This window comes from Prionailurus viverrinus, chromosome B1 (assembly GCF_022837055.1).
Source record: "Prionailurus viverrinus isolate Anna chromosome B1, UM_Priviv_1.0, whole genome shotgun sequence".
NCBI lineage: Eukaryota > Metazoa > Chordata > Mammalia > Carnivora > Felidae > Prionailurus > Prionailurus viverrinus.
In genome coordinates this window covers 39,023,158-39,040,933 of record NC_062564.1, presented here as the reverse complement: position 1 = coordinate 39,040,933, position 17,776 = coordinate 39,023,158, and the positions used below count along the sequence as shown (strand labels likewise).

Below are 17,776 nucleotides of genomic sequence, written 5' to 3'. Positions count from 1 at the left end.
ATACACTGTTTCTTCATTTAACAAGTATTTATTGAACACATTCTGCCTGCTAAGCTCTGTGCTAGGGACTAGGTATGGGATGAAGAACAAAATGGTGTCTGCTCTGGTGCTAGGGGAAACAGTCATCAAATAATTAAGCAAACAAATAACTCTGTAATGACACCTTGCGATATGTGCTATGAAACCTATTGCAGAGCCACATCCATAAGTATTTTCTAAGCTGCCTTCTCTTCCCTACTCTTATCTCACCTTGATCTTCAAAAGTCATTCATGATGCTTCTTACGTGGCAGTTCACACCCATACTAATCTCCTTATCAAATGGTTGCTTGACTGCACCCTAAATTCTCTTCCGAACACATTTTCATTTTATTCAGTATGAGAATTTTTCAAATATTTAAGTTATAGTTCCCTTTTGCTTAATAATTCCATCTTTAAGTCATTTTTCTCCTCTCATCTTTTACTATAAGTCAGAAGAAACAAAGTCACTTCTTCAACACTTCACTTAGAAGTCTCCTCAGTGAGGGGTACCTGGGTGGTTCAGTCGGTTAAGCCTCCTCCTCTTGGTCTCAGCTCAGGTAGAGATTTCATGGTTCATAAGTTCGAAGCCCGCAACGTGCTCTGTACTGACAGTGTGGAGCCTGCTTGGGATTGTCTCTGTCTTCCTCTCTCTCTGCCCCTTCTCTGCTCACTCTCAAAGTAAATAAACTTAAGGAAATTAAAAAAAAAATTAATCTCCTCAGCAAAACACCCAATTTCATCACTGGAAAGTTTTCTCCATTGTCCAGTAACATGTTCCTTACTTCCATCTCAGACCTCATCAGAACGGCCTTTACAATCTGTATTTCTATCAACATTCTGTTATGTGATTATTTATGTATTTTCTAAGGTGGAAACCTTCTTTACAGCTCTTCTTTCCTTTCTGTGCCCCCACCATAATTGTTTATAAAAACCCCTTAATGATAATTTCAGCTTCATCTAGCATGCATCTAAAACCCCAGCTCCGAACTTATAACCTAGTTTCAGAGCTGCTTCCACCTTTTTAGGTATGTGTTGTAGCAGCACCCCGTTTCTTGGTATGAATTGCTGCCTTAGTCACTTCAGGCTGCTGTCACAAAATGCCATAAGCTGAGTAACTTATCAACAACTGAAACTTCTTTCTCATTGTACTGGAGGCTGGGAAATACAAGATAGAGGTGCCAACCAATTTGGTTTCTGATGAGAAACTTCTTCCTAGTTGCACACTGCTGACTTCTTGGTGTGTGTGCCCATATGGCAGGAGAATGAACTGCCCTCTGGCCTCTCCTTTTGAGGACCCTAATCCTACCAAAAAGTCTCCACCTTCATGACCTGATCACCTCCCAAAGGCTATCCCTCCAAATACTATCACATAGGGAGTAGGTTTAACATATAAATCTTGGGGGGACACTCACATTAAGTCTATAATAGCATTTGTCTATTGACTCTTCTTCTGAACCCTGTAAGGACATTTACTTGCTTTTGTATGGATTCAGAGGCTTTTTTTGTTTGTTTTTATTTTGTTTTTAAGTTTACCTATTCATTTTCAGAGAGAAAGAGAGAGGGCAGGAGAGGGGCAGGGAGAGAAAGAGAAAGAGAATGCCAATCAGGCTCTTCCCTGTCAGCAACAGGGCTGGATCTCACAAAACATTCACAAAACCTGGAGATCATGACTTGAGCCAAGGGTTGTAGGCTTAACCGACTGAACCACCCAGGCACCCCAGGATTCAGAGTTTTCTATGTAGGCAGTACCCCCACTGGATCCTAGCTGCGTCTGGGGATTGACTGGTATATACTTACTTCTGTAGTCCCTGGCACACAGGAGGTGCTCAAAAATTGTTGAAAAGATGAATTTGTGTCACATCATGGCAATGATATACATACCACTGGTGTTAGAAACATCGATTGTTCAATTTGTCTTACCTTAAAAGAAAACATCAGGATTTAAATTCTTCCTTATAGTCCTGACATGGTAATTATTCAGTAGCATTCTAAGTTAGGGCAGATATTTTTATATTTCACATATAAAGGTTGAATTTGTGCTACTGGTGAGGTATGGGGCTAGTACTGCAATCTGGTCAGGGCTGTTATCTCTTTATCACTCTTCTCCGTAATAAAACCTAGGCCTGTCTCCAGTAGACATCATTCCTTTGTTCTGAAGTACCTGGCAAGAATTACAGTCAGAAGCCCAGAAATCCTAAAAGTAAAGAAGGGGATCCATTTTGGATAAGAAAGGATCCCAAATATTATCTGGCCTTATTATATTCTAGATTTATCCCTTCCTATTACTTAAGAGATCACATTATGCTTTTCTTGGGAGAGAAATTGTGTTTAACAGTGATCCAGGTGACTGGCTTGATTCTGAATCATTTTGCCCTTGTAAGGATTAGGGAATAGAACAAAAGATCAAAGTTCCAAGAAGGACTGAAAATCACAGTATTTATCCTTCTGAGACTGCCTACAGGGCCATTATTACAGTAATTCAGTAGCATTATTACTGCAGAATAGAGAGTGGATGCTAAATCAATATGTGTTTAGTAATTGTTTTTATTAAGACCTGATAAAACCTCCTCCACTTTTTTTTAATAATGAGACTTTTAAAAAAATGTTTATTTTTGAGGGAGAGAGAGAGAGAGATTGAGAGACAGAGAACAAAGCAGGGGAGGGTCAGAGAGAGAAGACATAGAATCCGAAGCAGGTTCCAGGCTCTGAGCTGTCAGCACAGAGTCCAATGCAGTGCTCAAACTCATGAACCATGAGATCATGAGCTGAGCCTAAGTCAGACACTTAACTGACTGAGCCACCCAGAAGCCCCAAAACCTCCTTCACTTCTATTTAGACATCATCTCATCATGCAACTTTATGCCACACACACAGCTTTCCAAATTCAATGCTGAATTAGTTATATTTTGATAGTGTTTCAAGTGAATTTATTGTCTGGTATATATAAAAAATTACCAAATGTAGTTTTTATCTGAGTTTACAACTAAACCAAATGTTTTACTTAGGGGAGAATAGTTGCAACACTAAAATATTTTGGATTTTTGAGACTGAGTCAGGAGTTAGAAAAAAGAAAATTTCCAAAGCTTTTTGAAACTTTCTTCTTTCTTTTCATTTTCTTTCACCATAGGGAATAATATGTGGCTGGCATCACAATAAATCTTATTGGCAGAAAGTGCTAGAAAGGGAAGGATTACTGATGGTTGGAATGTCTGGCAAAGGTGTCAGAAAGATGGTGGGATCTATACAGTATCCCAGAAGGCAGTGGCATTTGCATAGGTGGGGAAGACAGAGAAGGGAAGGGACTCAAGCAAGGGTCTAAGTAAAAGCTTTGTATGGGGAGCACATCTGCATGAGGGGGATCATATGGAAGAGCTGTAGGAGAACAGTCTGGAAAAAGAGGGAAGGTACAGGCAAACCAGTGGTTGAGGTTATCTTTATGTTGGAGACTGGTGACCACAGGTCATGGGCATGAGAGAGTTGGGGTCTTAGAAGACCAATGTAGCAGCAGCTCATAAAATCAGTTGAATGGGGATGCAGTGAGCACTGAAAGGATTCAGAGTGGGCTGGAATGAGGACAAGGATACACTGAGAGACACTTAGCGCCTGTTTGGAGTTAGGACAAAAAGGACTTGAGTGCTAATTTTGCCTCTTGTTAATGACTTAGGCAAGGTGCTTCATCTCTCTGGGCCTCAGCTTCTTCATCCTATGGCCTTTTGAGGACTAAACCGGATAGTAAATGGGAAGCTCTTGGCACATGGTGGCACTAGATAAAATTGCAGTTCTTACAAGTTCAATAGAAATGGGTCATTTGCTCTAATTAGTTATAAAAAGTACACTTAGAAGTAATCCCTATTCATCTAATCAAGCTTTTTTGAAGGTTACTTCTGGTAAACTCACAACACCATGAGGATGGTTTCACTGAGGAAAAATCTGGAACAATTAGGGATTAAGTGAAGGAGGAATAGCCTCTGGCTCTGACTTGGGTCTCAGAACACAAACCACCTCAAACCTCACCCCCCCCACACCACAAACTGTCCCTATCCCACTCCACCCCCACCCCTTTTTTAAGTGGAGCCTACCCCTGGCCTGGTCCAAAGCCCCCCACCTTTGACTGTCCAGTGCTTCCACAGTGGAAAGTCTGCAGAAACCTTGAACTAGAGGACAGCCATCTGGGCATGACACAGAGTAGAGCATCTAAATTCCTCGGGCCCATCACTCGGTCTGTTTAAGAACTTTTTCCATTTACTTCAAAAGTAGTCGTCTTATGTGATCAGGTGCTGGGATAGGCACATATCAACTGAAAACACAAAGAATCAGTCAAAACACACCCATGTGTGTGTGGGGTCAGGGTGGCAGGCAGCAAAGGAAATAGAAACAGGATGGAAATGGAAAAACTCCATCTGGTTCTTCCAAAAATAATCATCACAAGGGAGAATATCTGACATGGTGTCAATTCCTGAAGGAATGAGCTGAGCTTGCTTTTTGGGGAGAGGCAAAAAATGGTCACAAGGGAGTAAGTCTGAAGAAAGTAAGAGGTGGTGGAGTTGAGGGGAACATGTGACCCCGGTGCTTGGAAAAGTTTTCTTTCTTTCTTTTTTTTTCCTCTCCAAATCTCAAGTGTTTGTCTATTAAACAGAAGATAAAGTTGGTCCCTAAATAGATGCATTCATAAGTAGTGTGGCATCATGGAAAGAGCATAGACTTTGGAGCCTGAAAGACCTGAATCTGCATTCACTTAATTGCTATGTCACTTTGGGAAAATAATTTCTGCAGTCTTTAGTATCTGTGTCTTTGAGACAGAGACTCTAATAAAAATCTTTCTATGAGGGTTAGAAGTGATACATATAAAGTGCCCACAGCAGTGTCAGGCATATAGTAGACATTCAGTAAATGGCAACTGTCATCATCACCACTACCATGTGCACTATTATATAAGTCTCCTTATATTAAGGGAGGAAACTAAGCCACACTGTGAGGTGTATTTCTAACCCATAGACAGAATATCCTGAAGAATCTTGAAGCCTTATTTGAAACGGCAGGAATAGGAATGCTCAGTGATTACTATTGGCATTGCTCTAACTCTCCTAGGTTATATCATTCAGTTCAGTCCCATGTCTCTGCCCTTTCATGTCTGCAAGCTCTTCCTCAGTCCCATGCCTCACCCCAACTTTGCCATGTTTCACATTCTTTCTTGACTCAAGAATGCATTTTTGAAACACATCCTTATAGCAGGAAGAGGCAATTGTTACTACCTTTTTGCCTTCCTATCAGGCTGTAGATGGCCACTAGGTCACAACCAGATTAGACACAGTGATTTGAGAAGTCTCCCAGTTTAATTGCCAAGGACTGACTACCATGAGCTCCACCTTTTGAGAGAATGAATGATTGTTGAGAGGCACGTTGTGACTTCTTTGACTCTGAATAGAATATTTCCAGGAATCCTTGGGATTCCCTGAAACATGCACTTCTAACACTTGTTCTCTGGAATCACCACTCTTGGGAGAATTACTTATCTTAGACTCAGAAAACAAATCTTGATTGATCATTTTGTACAATCTTGAATCATTTAAGCTCTTAAAAATACTAGGGAAACAACTTTAGAGAGCCTCCCTCAGCAGTAAATGTAACACATGAGTGGTGAGTAGATCTTTCTTAGGAATCCAAGCTTTGGAAATAGGAAGTACAGACAGGCTGAACAAGCTGTGTTAATTGGGTCCACCCATCCCAGTGGGGGGAAAGAGCCAGACCTGGGTGAAAATCTCAAGTTATTGCCCTTCCAAACTCTGTTGCTCTAAGCAAGTTACTTCATCTCCTTTATTCTCTTTCTGAATTTCTAAAAGGAGAATCCTGCTGCCTACTTCCTAAGGTTGTCATAAGATTTAAGTTAGGGGTGCCTGGGTGTCTCAGTCAGTTAAGTGTCTGACTTCGACTCAGGTCATGATCTCGCAGTTTGCAAGTTCAAGCCCCATGTCTGGCTCTGTGCTGACAGCTCAGAGCTTGGAGCCTGCTTAGTATTGTGTGTCTCCCCTGCTTGCACCTATCTCTCTCTCTCTCTCTCTCTCTCTCTCTCTCTCAAAAATAAAGAAACATTAAAAAACGTATAATGAGAGAAATGAGTGCTTTGATATCCCTTCCCAGTGCCCACTCCCCACTCCACCCTTGATAAGATTTTAAAATATTTTTTTCTCTCTAAAAATAATGAGAAGAAATCACTAGCAGAAATAAAGTACAATTAAAATTATCTGTTGTTTGCAATCACACTTTACGAATCTTGAAGGTCAGTGGTGGTGGGAATCAACCTAGAATCCTTTCAAGACAAAGAAATCTCGAGTCTTCAGAGAAATCAGAGACAATGATTTAATTTAGTTATTACTAATATTATTATAACAAAATCCATTCTGACTTAATGACCTAATATGGGGGTGCCTGTGTGGCTCAGTCAGGTAAGCACCTGACCCTTGATTTCAGCTCAGGTCATAATCTCTTGGTTCATGGGATTGAGTTTTGTGTCGGTCTCTGTGCTGACAGTGTGGAGCCTGTTTGGGATTCTCTTTCCCCCTCTTCTCTGTTCCTCCCCAGCTCATGCTCTCTATCTCTCTCAAAATAAATAAATAAACTTTAAAAAAACCTAATATATATCAATTTTGTGCTTACAAAGTATTCTTCCATACATTATGTCATTTGACCCTCAAAACAATTCTCTAAGGCAGGAAGCTCAGAAATTTATCTTGCTCAGGTAAATGCACTGAGGTTCAGAAACTTGCCATGAGTCACAGCTAAGTGATCACAGCAGGACTCAAGCACATGTGTCCAGACCCCAAATTCACTGCTGACTCTTCTGTCATCCCACTTAATTCCTTAGCTGTTAGCCCCATCACATGAGAAGCATGAAAACATGCGTGTGATTGCCCCCCCCCCCACATATATATATATATATATATATATATATATATATAATGCCATAGCTCACATCGTTCCACTGGGTCAACCAGTTTTTTCTAGGACTCAATAGTATGTGGATATAAATTGTAAGAGTTGCTAACATTTATTAAGAAACTGTTATGTGCCAGCTACTATGCTAAGTAAGCCCTTTATATACACTTCCACCTAATCCTCTCAATAACTCTATAAAGTAGATATTGTTACCTCATCTTATAGAAGAAGAAACTAATTATCAGAGAGGTCAAGAAACTTGTTCAAGATCACACAGTCCCACAATGGATTCAGAGAAATGTCTGTCTGGCAAAATACACACTTTCAATCTCAGTGCTATTTACATCATAGCAAAAACCCATGTTTCTCGGGCACTTGCCACAACTTCTCATACAGAACTCCAGCCCTCCCTGAAGGTGCCCCTCAAATATTTAAGAGTGTCCTAAGGAGATGCCTTACATGTGTCCTCCAGGTAAATTCTATCAGTCCTTCTGTCAACTCTTTCTCTTCTATTCTAAGCCTATACAACCTAGAAATGAAATATTTGTCAGTAATCACTTCTGTGGTAGGCTCACAAATAACAGGTTAGAAGAGAGAAGTGTCCTGAACACACCACCACTACCACCATAGTTTTTTGGTTTGTACATCGTTTTATTTGGAGGTTGAAGTGAAACTTCTCATCTCTTTAAAACCCTGGCCGATCTGGCAGTTGTGGTAAAGAGGCATCTGGCAATTATTTCACTTCCTTGAAGCTCACATTCCTCAACTGCAAAATGGAGATAATGCCATCTCCTCACCCTTGATTTCAGCTCGGATTGTGTTTTGCCTTAAATAACATTAAGTCTGTAAAGCACCTAGCATAATGCTTGGCACCTGGAGAAGCAAAAACAAAAAGATGGTTCTTCTCACCCAAATCCCTGTTCTGTACAAAGATAGCTCCTTGCCTTATTAGCAGTTAATCCATTAACAAACTAGTATGTGTTAAGTGATTAGTGTTCACACAAGTACTTTTATAGGAGAGTGGGAAAATTACATAAGAGGACTAAACATCAATCAACACAGGATTTTTATTGAAAAATAGTGTGATCAGATCAACATATCATTATTTCAATGGAAGGGTCTAAGACTTGGACATAACATTGTTTTGCCAAAGTTTTCTCTGTAATGATGTGTGTTATAAAGGGATTATACTGTCCTATTCCTAGACTAGACAGCTCTGGGCACATTTCTGAGCAAATGTACACTGAGTCCTTTGTCAGTTGTCTGGAAATGTGGACAGAGTTACCATAACCTTGGGTGTAATGGCTGTGTGAATATATTTAAAATAAAAATAAACAGAGGGCCCCAACCACCCATCCTGAGAACTTCCAAAGACACCCTGGCCAGGAGTGGTCAGCCAAAGCCATGGCCCTGCAGTAATCCAGCAGTGCTTCCCATGTAAGGTAATGGCCAGGAGTTGGGGGGAGAGAGATAGGTCAGACTCATGTGCTGCCAAAGCAGCCAACTTTTTAGGTTATGTGTTCAGTTTGTCTCAGAGCATAATTTCCTGGTTCCCTTTCAGTCAAGTTCAAATTAAAAGGAAAGACCTTTTCCACCTCCTACTCACTTCTCTCCTCAGGAACAAGGCCATGGGGCTCAAAATGTTCTTTTCCATTGTGAGAGATATTGAGCCTATAGTAACACCCTGAAAGTGGACTACTCAGTGAATTTTCAGGTGAATTGCTTTAGTTTTCACAAAAGGCTGAAGTATTTTTTTAAAACAAAGCAAAGCCCTCTCCCGTCTGGTTTGTCATCTGCATAACTTCTCTTATTTCATCTTTCTGTCTCTCTCTCTCTTTTTTTTTCCTTATCCCTTTTTCATCTTTATCTCTTTATTTCTATTTATTTGGGTGTGTGTGTGTGTGCGTGTGTGTGTGTGTGTGTGTAATACCATGTATTTTGATGTGGGACTATGGGACTAACACTGGGAACTCCTAAATAACCATAGGGTTTAAAGAGGAAATTCATTAAAACATTAAAGTTGTTTACAACTGTGCATTATCAATGCAAGCAAGGTGGATTAAAAGTACACTTTGGAATGTCCTGGAAGCTTCATCTACAAATCACACAGTGTCTCACAAGTCAGACACCAAAGAACAAGTGTAGCTAATATAGAATTTAGGATTAAACAATGAAACAAATAACTTTAATATTTTCATTTCAAATATGGGGAAGGGGACATTTAATTAAGAAAAAGAAATTCAAAAAAAAAAAAAAAAAGAAAGAAAGAAAGGAAAGAAAAAGAAATCCCATCAGACTCACCAACATGAGAGTGCTGACTGTTGACTGTCCCCTCCCACCTCTCATTACTAGAGTGTTCTCCAGTCTGTCTGGTTTTGTGATTCTGTAAAGTGAGTGCTGAGTCCACTCTCACAGCAACATTATCCCCTGCTCCTTGAAGACTGCCCCTGGGTCCTGAAGATGTGTCATTTGCTTCCTCAGGCTGTCATTGGAACCATGGGGCCAAGTCATGTCTGCCCACAGCTGCTGGCATTTGCATCCCTGGGCACTGAGGTCTGAAACTCGACCCTGGCAAGGGCCCTACCCCCTTGGAGGAAATGGCTGAACAGCCCGAGCAACAGCAGATGAAAACTTCCTTCCTCTTCATCCAGCTGCAGGCCCCCCCTGCCCGAGCTCACCCCTCCCAGTCTCCAGCTACTGCAGCCTGGACAGCAGCCCCAGGGGGCCCGGAGGAGGGACACATTTTCCCAAGTCCCAGGACTAGCTTCTTGGCAGGCCAGGACCTCAGGCACACACAGGGCTTGGCTGCTCCTCCCTCCCGCCTGCTGCAGAAGGGGGGCTCTGGGACAGAGGAACCAGCTGCTTTCAGTTGCTCTGCTCTGAAGGAGGAGGAGAGAGAGGAAAAATCCCAGGATCTGGATGTAAGAAGAGGTGGTGTCTGCAGAACCCCACGTCACAGGCCTTCCCCGGCCCCCGCCTCCAGGAAATTTGGACGACTACAGCCCCTGTCATGCAGACTTCGTAGCCCAGCTCCCATTATGAGCAATGAAAGCAACAATCCCTCCATGGGCTGGGAGCACTGGCCAGTCATCACTGCCCCCCAGGACCTGTGGAGCAAGGACCCTTCGTCTTGGGATGCCTTGGGATGTTCAATGCCACAGGCCATCCTGGCTCATGCTACTGACAGGGGTGAAAGTGCTATGCTGAGGAGAGGTGTTGCTACCTGCCAGATTCTTCCCAAGAGCTGTGAAGAGGGCACCAGCACCACTGTGCAAGCTAGGAGAGCAAGGCTCTACAGATACTGTCCGCCCATTCAGACCAGCAAGAGCTACCCAGCCCTGCCTGCCGCTCTGCCTCTGAAGGTAAGAAAGCCCATGTGGCTGAATCCCCAGACCCCAGCTGTTCCCAGAAGAGAGAATAGAGAATGGGGACAGATGTGCCCACTAGAGCTCCCAGTCACTCACACTTGCATGTCCCCTGCACTGTCGATGGGGTAAACCTCAGTAGCAGAGGTACTCATCAGCCACAGTCCCCCTACCTTGGGCCTAGATCTTTCCTCTCTGCTCTGCCACCTTTCCCAGCCATTAGCAACATTTTGTTTGGAAGGAGAGGATGAATAACTGTTTCCCAGATTTCTGACAAAGATAGGAGAAGAGAAGTCAGGCAAGGAAGTACATACTTTTAGGGGAAGACCAGAGGGAAGGATAAAGGAGGTACATCAACTTTTATTGAGCCCTATGATGTGTCAGCCATTATGCTAGATGTTTTTCTATACCCCATTTGTCCTCATAACCACCCTGAAAAATAGAAGCTCATACCCCCATTTCAGATGGGGGGAGCTGAGAAGTGGCTAGGCAAAAATCCTCCCCCTTCCAAAAAGAAAAAGTACAGAAGCAAAACCTATTCTCCAGAATGGGCTCTGGGCATTTTAAGGAGGTTTCAGTGAATTTTGTGGAGGTTTTCAGAACCGAAGTGCAGCCTTGGAACTCAGCCACACCTTCTAAAGCCACATCTACCTCCCATCACCCCCCCACCCCACCCCAAGAAGCTATATAGCCCTGAGCATTGACCTCCCAGCTTCCATTTCCCAGTAGGAATGGAAGAGATAAATCTGTGTGGTCTTCAAGGGTCTCTTCCAGCTTTTATGGGCTCTGTCTCCAATCATGGCCATGCTGGCTCATTGTTATTAGCATCTTATTCTCTGCATCTCTGACCCAACCTCCTCATTGTGATGGTGTTCTCTCCACCCAGTTCAGGTATACAGATCACAAAATGGATGGACAAAATAAAAAAGTATGCTTTTATTTTCCCTTTATTAACAGTTTAGACAATTTGCTATACTTTGCACATAATATAGGTGACAGGGGTGAGGGTGAGGAAGAGCGTGTGTGTTGGGGTTGGTGGGATCAGGGAGAAGAATGGGGACTTTTCTGGGGTATGGGAAGGTAGACATGGAGGGGACTCTCAGGGACCTCACAGAAGAAATGAATGAAATTTCCATCAGAAAATTGGTCTTCCATGGACTTGGAAATGATGCGGCTTCTAGATTCTGTGGTTCTCTCCTACATGCTTCTATATAACATCCTTCCATGCTCTTTCCCCTTTTAACAGGGAGCCTGTATAGTCACAGTTAAGAATCAGGGAGAAAGGATGAGCCTAAGTTCTATTCAGAGGGGAACTTTTGGAAGAAAAGAGATGCTAGCATGTTCCCTTAAGAAATAGTTTACATTCCTTCCTGGTTCTTGTATCACTCATTTCCTACAGGGATTTAGGAGGAATGACATACCCATGCGTCAGAGCCCTGTCTCTTTATGTGTGGTCACACAGTAGTTGTTTATGTACTTTGATGCTGGTTTGATAACTTGAAAACTCTATCTTCTCCTATTCTCCCCTCCCACCTTCCGGGTATAAACCAAAGCCTCAGAGCCATTTCTCTAGGAAGAAGTACCTTGGGAGTTGATCCAAGTGGGTATATTTCTCCCTTGTCTGCTTCATGTAGCAACTTTTGTGAATGGGCTCCCAGACATCTGTCCCATCTAAACTAAGCGTTACAAGATTCTGGGCTAAAAACTTAGATTTGTATACTAAAGTGTTGGGCCAGCAAAAGGGACCCTCAGTAGTCTTGTCTTAAGGGAGAGAAGAAGAGAGGCAAATCAGTGAGACACCTGTGTAGGACCAGGGAGTACATGGTCCGTGAAGGGTGTCCATCTAGGGTAGGACTCGAGCTGGTTAGGAAGCAGGGCTACAAAAACTTATCCTTGAGTTTGCTGGTCAAACATGATTCCCTCCATAACAGGAAAGATGGGAGTTGTGAAATTAGCACCCTCAGACCACAAGTCCTTTAAATGCTTTATGGCTATTATTAGCCAGGTGATCCCTGCCTGGTCTTCTGTGCTAGAGAAAGGAGTACAATTAACAGAGAGAGGTTTTTCCATATTCCCAGTCCTGAATAGATTAAGGTGTCTGGATTTGATAAATTAGTGTATAAGAATTCCCTAGTCCTCTCATGCTTTGGAATTTAGCTGTAGAAGTCACTATAAAATGGCAGCAGCCTGATTAAAAATGTCTTCTTGTCACCTATGAATGGAAAGCCCTTGAATACCTGTAGTGGAAACTTTCACCTGATGTGCTCATGAAAAAATGTGATCGATTATATTTATTAAAGTGAAATTTTGGTTATATGGAAGCCAAGTCTACACACTACACACTACATGTACACACTACATGTGTTTCATAGGCTTGAGGTCCTTGTATTAACTTTCCAAGCAGATAAATCTGGATCTTAAGTGTAAAGTCTCTTCTTCACAATGCCCCAGCTGCCTAAATATATTGCCTCACAGTTGAAACAAAAGGACTCCAATATGAAAATTATTGACTTACATCCTTCCAAGTATCATAGGGAGTGAGTGCGGCAAATCAAATCAACTGATTTTTAATTTATAGTAAAAACAACTATAGCACTTTATGGCCAATATAGGGCTTCCAATGCACTATTTCCTATTATTAAAACATCAAAACTCCATGAGGATATACATTATTATCATCTCCACTTCATGGATAAGGAGACAAGATGCTTGTAGATGGTCAGCAACTTGCTGGATCCCATGACTAGGACATGGCAGCTCAGGACAGAACTCTAATTATCCAATTGGAGGCCAGAGCCCTTTTAGCCTTCTTTCAGTGTCTTCTGAGAGGGTGAGATTTCCTTGGAAGGCAACCCACTACTTCCTGGAAACTGGGACACTCTACTCCTATTTTCTCTGGTGGAGAGGATGGGAGAAGGACCCTTGGGAATATCAGGTCTAGTGACCAGCCTTGTGTGAACAAGCACTGCTTTCTAGAAGCAATGAAGGTCTGGGTTTGGAGGACATGGTGTTCCAGCTCTGGGTAATGCCAGCTTGAGGGCTGTAACATTCCTGTGGTAAGTCCGTCAGTGTGAATCAGAAAATGTTCCATGGTCTGAGGCCACAGCTGCCCTAAGGATTTCTTGGGCCCATGTTCTGCTGCCTCTCTGTGGGAATGAAAGGAACTGTTGATGTGTGTCTTGAATCTGGGGCTAAAGATACAAAGACCATACCAAGATAAGACAGACACAACACAAAAGAGAGGGAAAAAAAGCTTTCTCTACAATCATTTTGGAAAATTTCCAATTTTTTTTAAAACTAGGTCTTTATATCTTACATATTTTATGTTTTGAAGTAACAATGACTTTTGGTATTTAAATCATAGTAATTAAATATATTTTAAAGATCTTCCTCCTAGTACTATTTTTACAACACCCCCCCCCCCCCAAATTTTCATCTATAGCTTTAAATTTCCCAGAAATTTTACCTCTCTCTATTGGTCTTCCTTTTTTTCCCCCCTCCTCTCTCATCTCAAAAGCAATCACCTTTTTGAGTTTTTATCACCAGCTTTTAGGAATGTTCAAGTTTAGAAGACAGAGTGGAGAATGAGCCAGACAGATAAGGAGCCCACGGGAAGTATATGTGGGAAGGAGACAGGGATGGGTAGTTCTTCTTTAAGATAGTGCATACAAGTGCGATGTAGGTCTATTTTCTTATAGGTAGGCCCTGGCAAGCAGACTAGAAAAAATAGTTTTAACTTTCTGCATCTTGGATTGTTTTGCTTTAAAATAAGACCAATGTCTGAAATATTTCTGTAAGTTTTTGACAGAAAGTTTTTATTTAAAATAAAGGTCACTGGCACTGGAATTTATGAGATGAAAATGAAGCTCTGGTTCTGTCAACTAGCTAGCTAACTAGCTAAGTGGCCCCTGACAACTCACTGAACAAAGTTGGTTATCACATTTGTTCTCTGAGGTCCTTCCAGTTCTGACTCTCCATGATTATGAATCTATGAATCCAGAAAGGGAATGAAAACTGTTTAATGAAATAAAAGTATTAAAACAATTTAATTTCATCTACCTCAACTTGTCTCTAAAGATTAATGGTTTTATCAAGTGACTTCTCTGCAAGAAAGACATACACATTGGGCTTGCCTCTCTCTCAGGGAGATCTGGGACTCCAGTGGGCACTGGGATGGTTATATACATGAATAGCACAGTGCCTGGCACCTCACAATTAGTTGAATGAATGAATAAATGATGGAATGAACCTCATAAAGGCTGATTAATGCTCAGTGATATGAAAGGGTTAGTGCATTTTTTGAACAATAAAACAAATCCCCACCATTTTAGGGCCAGAATTCCCAGCTGTCCATCCCCTAACCATTGATATTTCCTTCTCTGACCAGATTTTGGTTGAATTAAATTCCCTTCTGGAGTTGAATACTGACCCCCCCCCTCCCCCGGGTATACTTAAACCCCCTGGAAGAGGTCAGTATCTTATCTGGGGTAAACACTTAATTACCCAAGCATCTTTGACTTTTCTGACCTGATGTAAGTAAGCTTAGAAACTGTTCTGCACATAAAATGGTAATCTGGGTAATTCAATCTTTACATTAATCCTTCTTGGTGAGCAATTTAGAATTTTAAAATAGAAATTAGAACAAAGAGAGAGCTTGCACAAATGCCCATATAGTAGTTTTAACAGTAATATAGATAAATGTGTGGTGGTGTCCCTTTTAATAGATTTTGGTACTTAGGAGACAGTATTGATTGGATTGAAAAGCTTATCTTTAGTCTATTTTACATTGCATTGGTTTTGACACAGATGTCTTGATTTATTACTCCAATAAATGAAGTCTGAGATAGCAGAATGAGTTTCAATTCTTTTTTATCTTGCAATTTGCCTCAGCGTTCCCATGACAACATTTTCTCACTCTTTTTTTCTCTCCTTACTCTTTCCTTTTGCATTCAAATACAGACATCTTATGATCATTGTACAAGTGCTACCCTCATGGAACTATATACACTTCAGCATCTTGATTGGAAGTAGAAGGCAGAGAGCACAGGGGCCACTTTACAGTTGGGTGACCCTGTGACATAGAGAAAAGCAATTGGAGTGGGAGCTGGGACATAGGAGCTGTGGCCCTTTCCTTGATTCAAGTTAGCTAAGTGAGGACAAGTCTCTTCATCTGGGTCTTAATTCCTTATCTGTAATGTGAAAAGATTAGACTGCTTTCCTCCCATCTAGCTCTGTGATTCTAAGCCCTTGCCAATCCATTTGTGCCCATATTTTGGAAATTCAACCAAAACTATAGCTTTTGATGATAAATCTCTAAAAGCCCATCATATTTAGAAGTTACTATGAATTGGGAAACTCCTTTATTGGTAAAATTAGAAGCCTTTCTACTATCCAGAGGATAAATAAGAACTGAATGTATTTTAAAACACTTTATATGAGGGGCGCCTGGGTGGCGCAGTCGGTTGAGCGTCCGACTTCAGCCAGGTCACGATCTCGCGGTCCGTGAGTTCGAGCCCCGCGTCAGGCTCCGGGCTGATGGCTCAGAGCCTGGAGCCTATTTCCAATTCTGTGTCTCCCTCTCTCTCTGCCCCTCCCCCGTTCATGCTCTGTCTCTCTCTGTCCCAAAAATAAATAAATGTTGAAAAAAAAATTAAAAACACTTTATACGAATATATACCAAATTTTCTAATCTTGAGTGTTATTTGTTTTTACAAAATATTAGTAGTATTACTCAAATATTAGGTTTGTCCTGAGACATTTGGACAGAAGCTAAAATTGAGGGGTTTTGACTATACAAAAAAGAGTTGTGTTTTGTTATTCTCCCATATTAAAAGGAAATAAATCTGTTGAAAGGTGTTTTTAGTCTCTTGAATCAATTATTCAGCAAAGAAAATGTTGGCAATCAATTCCAATCAGAAATTAAAACCTAGAATGATGAAGAGACTTATCTTCACTTAGCTAGTTTGAATTAGTTTCAACAGATTGCCTTCGTTTAACTTTGAAAGCTTGTGCCCTTGAACAAAAGTGTTGTATTAGGATTCTTGTTCTAGTTAGGATTCTTGGTTGTGTATAACAGAAATCTTCAAAGATACTTTATCCCAAATGCAGGGTACTCATTGGAATAAAGATACATGTGTAAGTGTAGAACCCCAGGGCAGAGGCATAGATGGTCCTCAGGACCAATTGGAATGAGAGCTCCAGAGCTTTCAGGTCTCTCTCTTTATCTCTTTTCTTTGTTGGACTCTGTTCCTCTCTTTACTCTTCTCTGAATCATTTTCTCTCTTTCTGCATATCTGCTTCCTCTACCCCCTCTTCCACAGGGAGGAATATGGCCACCCACAGTTCCCAGGTTTACATCTCCTCTCTTTAGAGACAATTCAGACCAAGACTGAAACCCCTTAGGACTGCTTCCCAGCCCCTGGGAAAAGGCTCCCTGGTCCATTGTGGGTTGGGTGTCCCCCCAGTTTACTATGGGGCAGGGGCAAGCACAGCTTACATGGTACTATCAGATCTGCTGACAGGCCAAAAATGGTGATGAATATGTATATCTTAGAAAGGGACAGTTTCTAGAAATTAATGCGATGTGGAGAGGAGGGGAGCAAATAATGGACAACGAACACAATAAATGACCAAAAACACTGCCAGGGTGTTTTCAGCTAAAATTTATAAAGTGTTTGCTTTGTATAAATGTCCTGTCTGAGTCTTTTCAAATTTAAAGGAAGCCAGTTTTTACAGCCTTTGGGGAGATTTTAAAAAGAGCATCCCTGAACTAAGCAATATATTAGAATCAAACTATTGCTTGATACAGTTTATGAACAGATTTCTTTTCTGACTCTGATACTGGTTATGACATTGTAAATTTTCTCTTTCAAATATGTTTCTTTGTATATTTTTCAGAGATTATAGGGTGCTATAAGAGTTACACAAATATAAGTCCTTAGTGAAAGTGGGGTTCCATACTAAGCAGATAACCATCTTAGATTCTGCGTGTGATCTCTTCCACTTTACAGCAACTCACTGGGACTCCTGACCAACAGTGTTCAAGAATTAAGAACAACAAAAATCACAAACATAAGCCACATTCCTTGAATTGGGCTATACTGATTCCTTGAACCATATGAACGAAAAACAAAAGGTGGGCAAAAGAAAGAATGATGGTTCCATATAGTTAACATTGTTGGGCTATTGCAGGGCTGTGTTTTTAGGAAGCTCCCTTTCCCTCATTCTAAAGTAATCAGCAGTTCCGACTCCTTTTTTGGCTGCCCTTTGTGTTGTGCATATTTCCTGTGACTATATTTAGTCAATTTTAACTTTTTGGAATTTAACTTTCAATTTTCAGGATGTGTGAATTTGTATTAACCTTTAAATTACCAGGTCCAGCAGATTATAAGGGCATTATTCAAGCATTTACAATGTTTTGTCATTTGAAAATCCTACTTTATCACCAAGAAGATTTACT

The 17,776-nt window shown here is 41.2% G+C and overlaps 1 protein-coding gene across 3 annotated transcripts in view; it reads left to right on the top strand.

Annotated features, from left to right (window-relative positions):
- Nucleotides 1–17,776, top strand: part of PSD3 (pleckstrin and Sec7 domain containing 3) — a 789,820-nt gene that overhangs the window by 113,607 nt on the left and 658,437 nt on the right. Inside the window, exon 4 of one of the 3 annotated variants that reach the window (XM_047855374.1) lies at nt 9,434–10,314. In XM_047855374.1, the coding sequence (XP_047711330.1) occupies nt 9,550–10,314 (765 nt within the window). In that variant the 5' untranslated portion in view covers nt 9,434–9,549. Of the gene's footprint in view, nt 1–9,172; nt 10,315–17,776 lie in introns of those variants that run through there. The other 2 variants (XM_047855372.1, XM_047855373.1) reach the window with 2 other exon arrangements.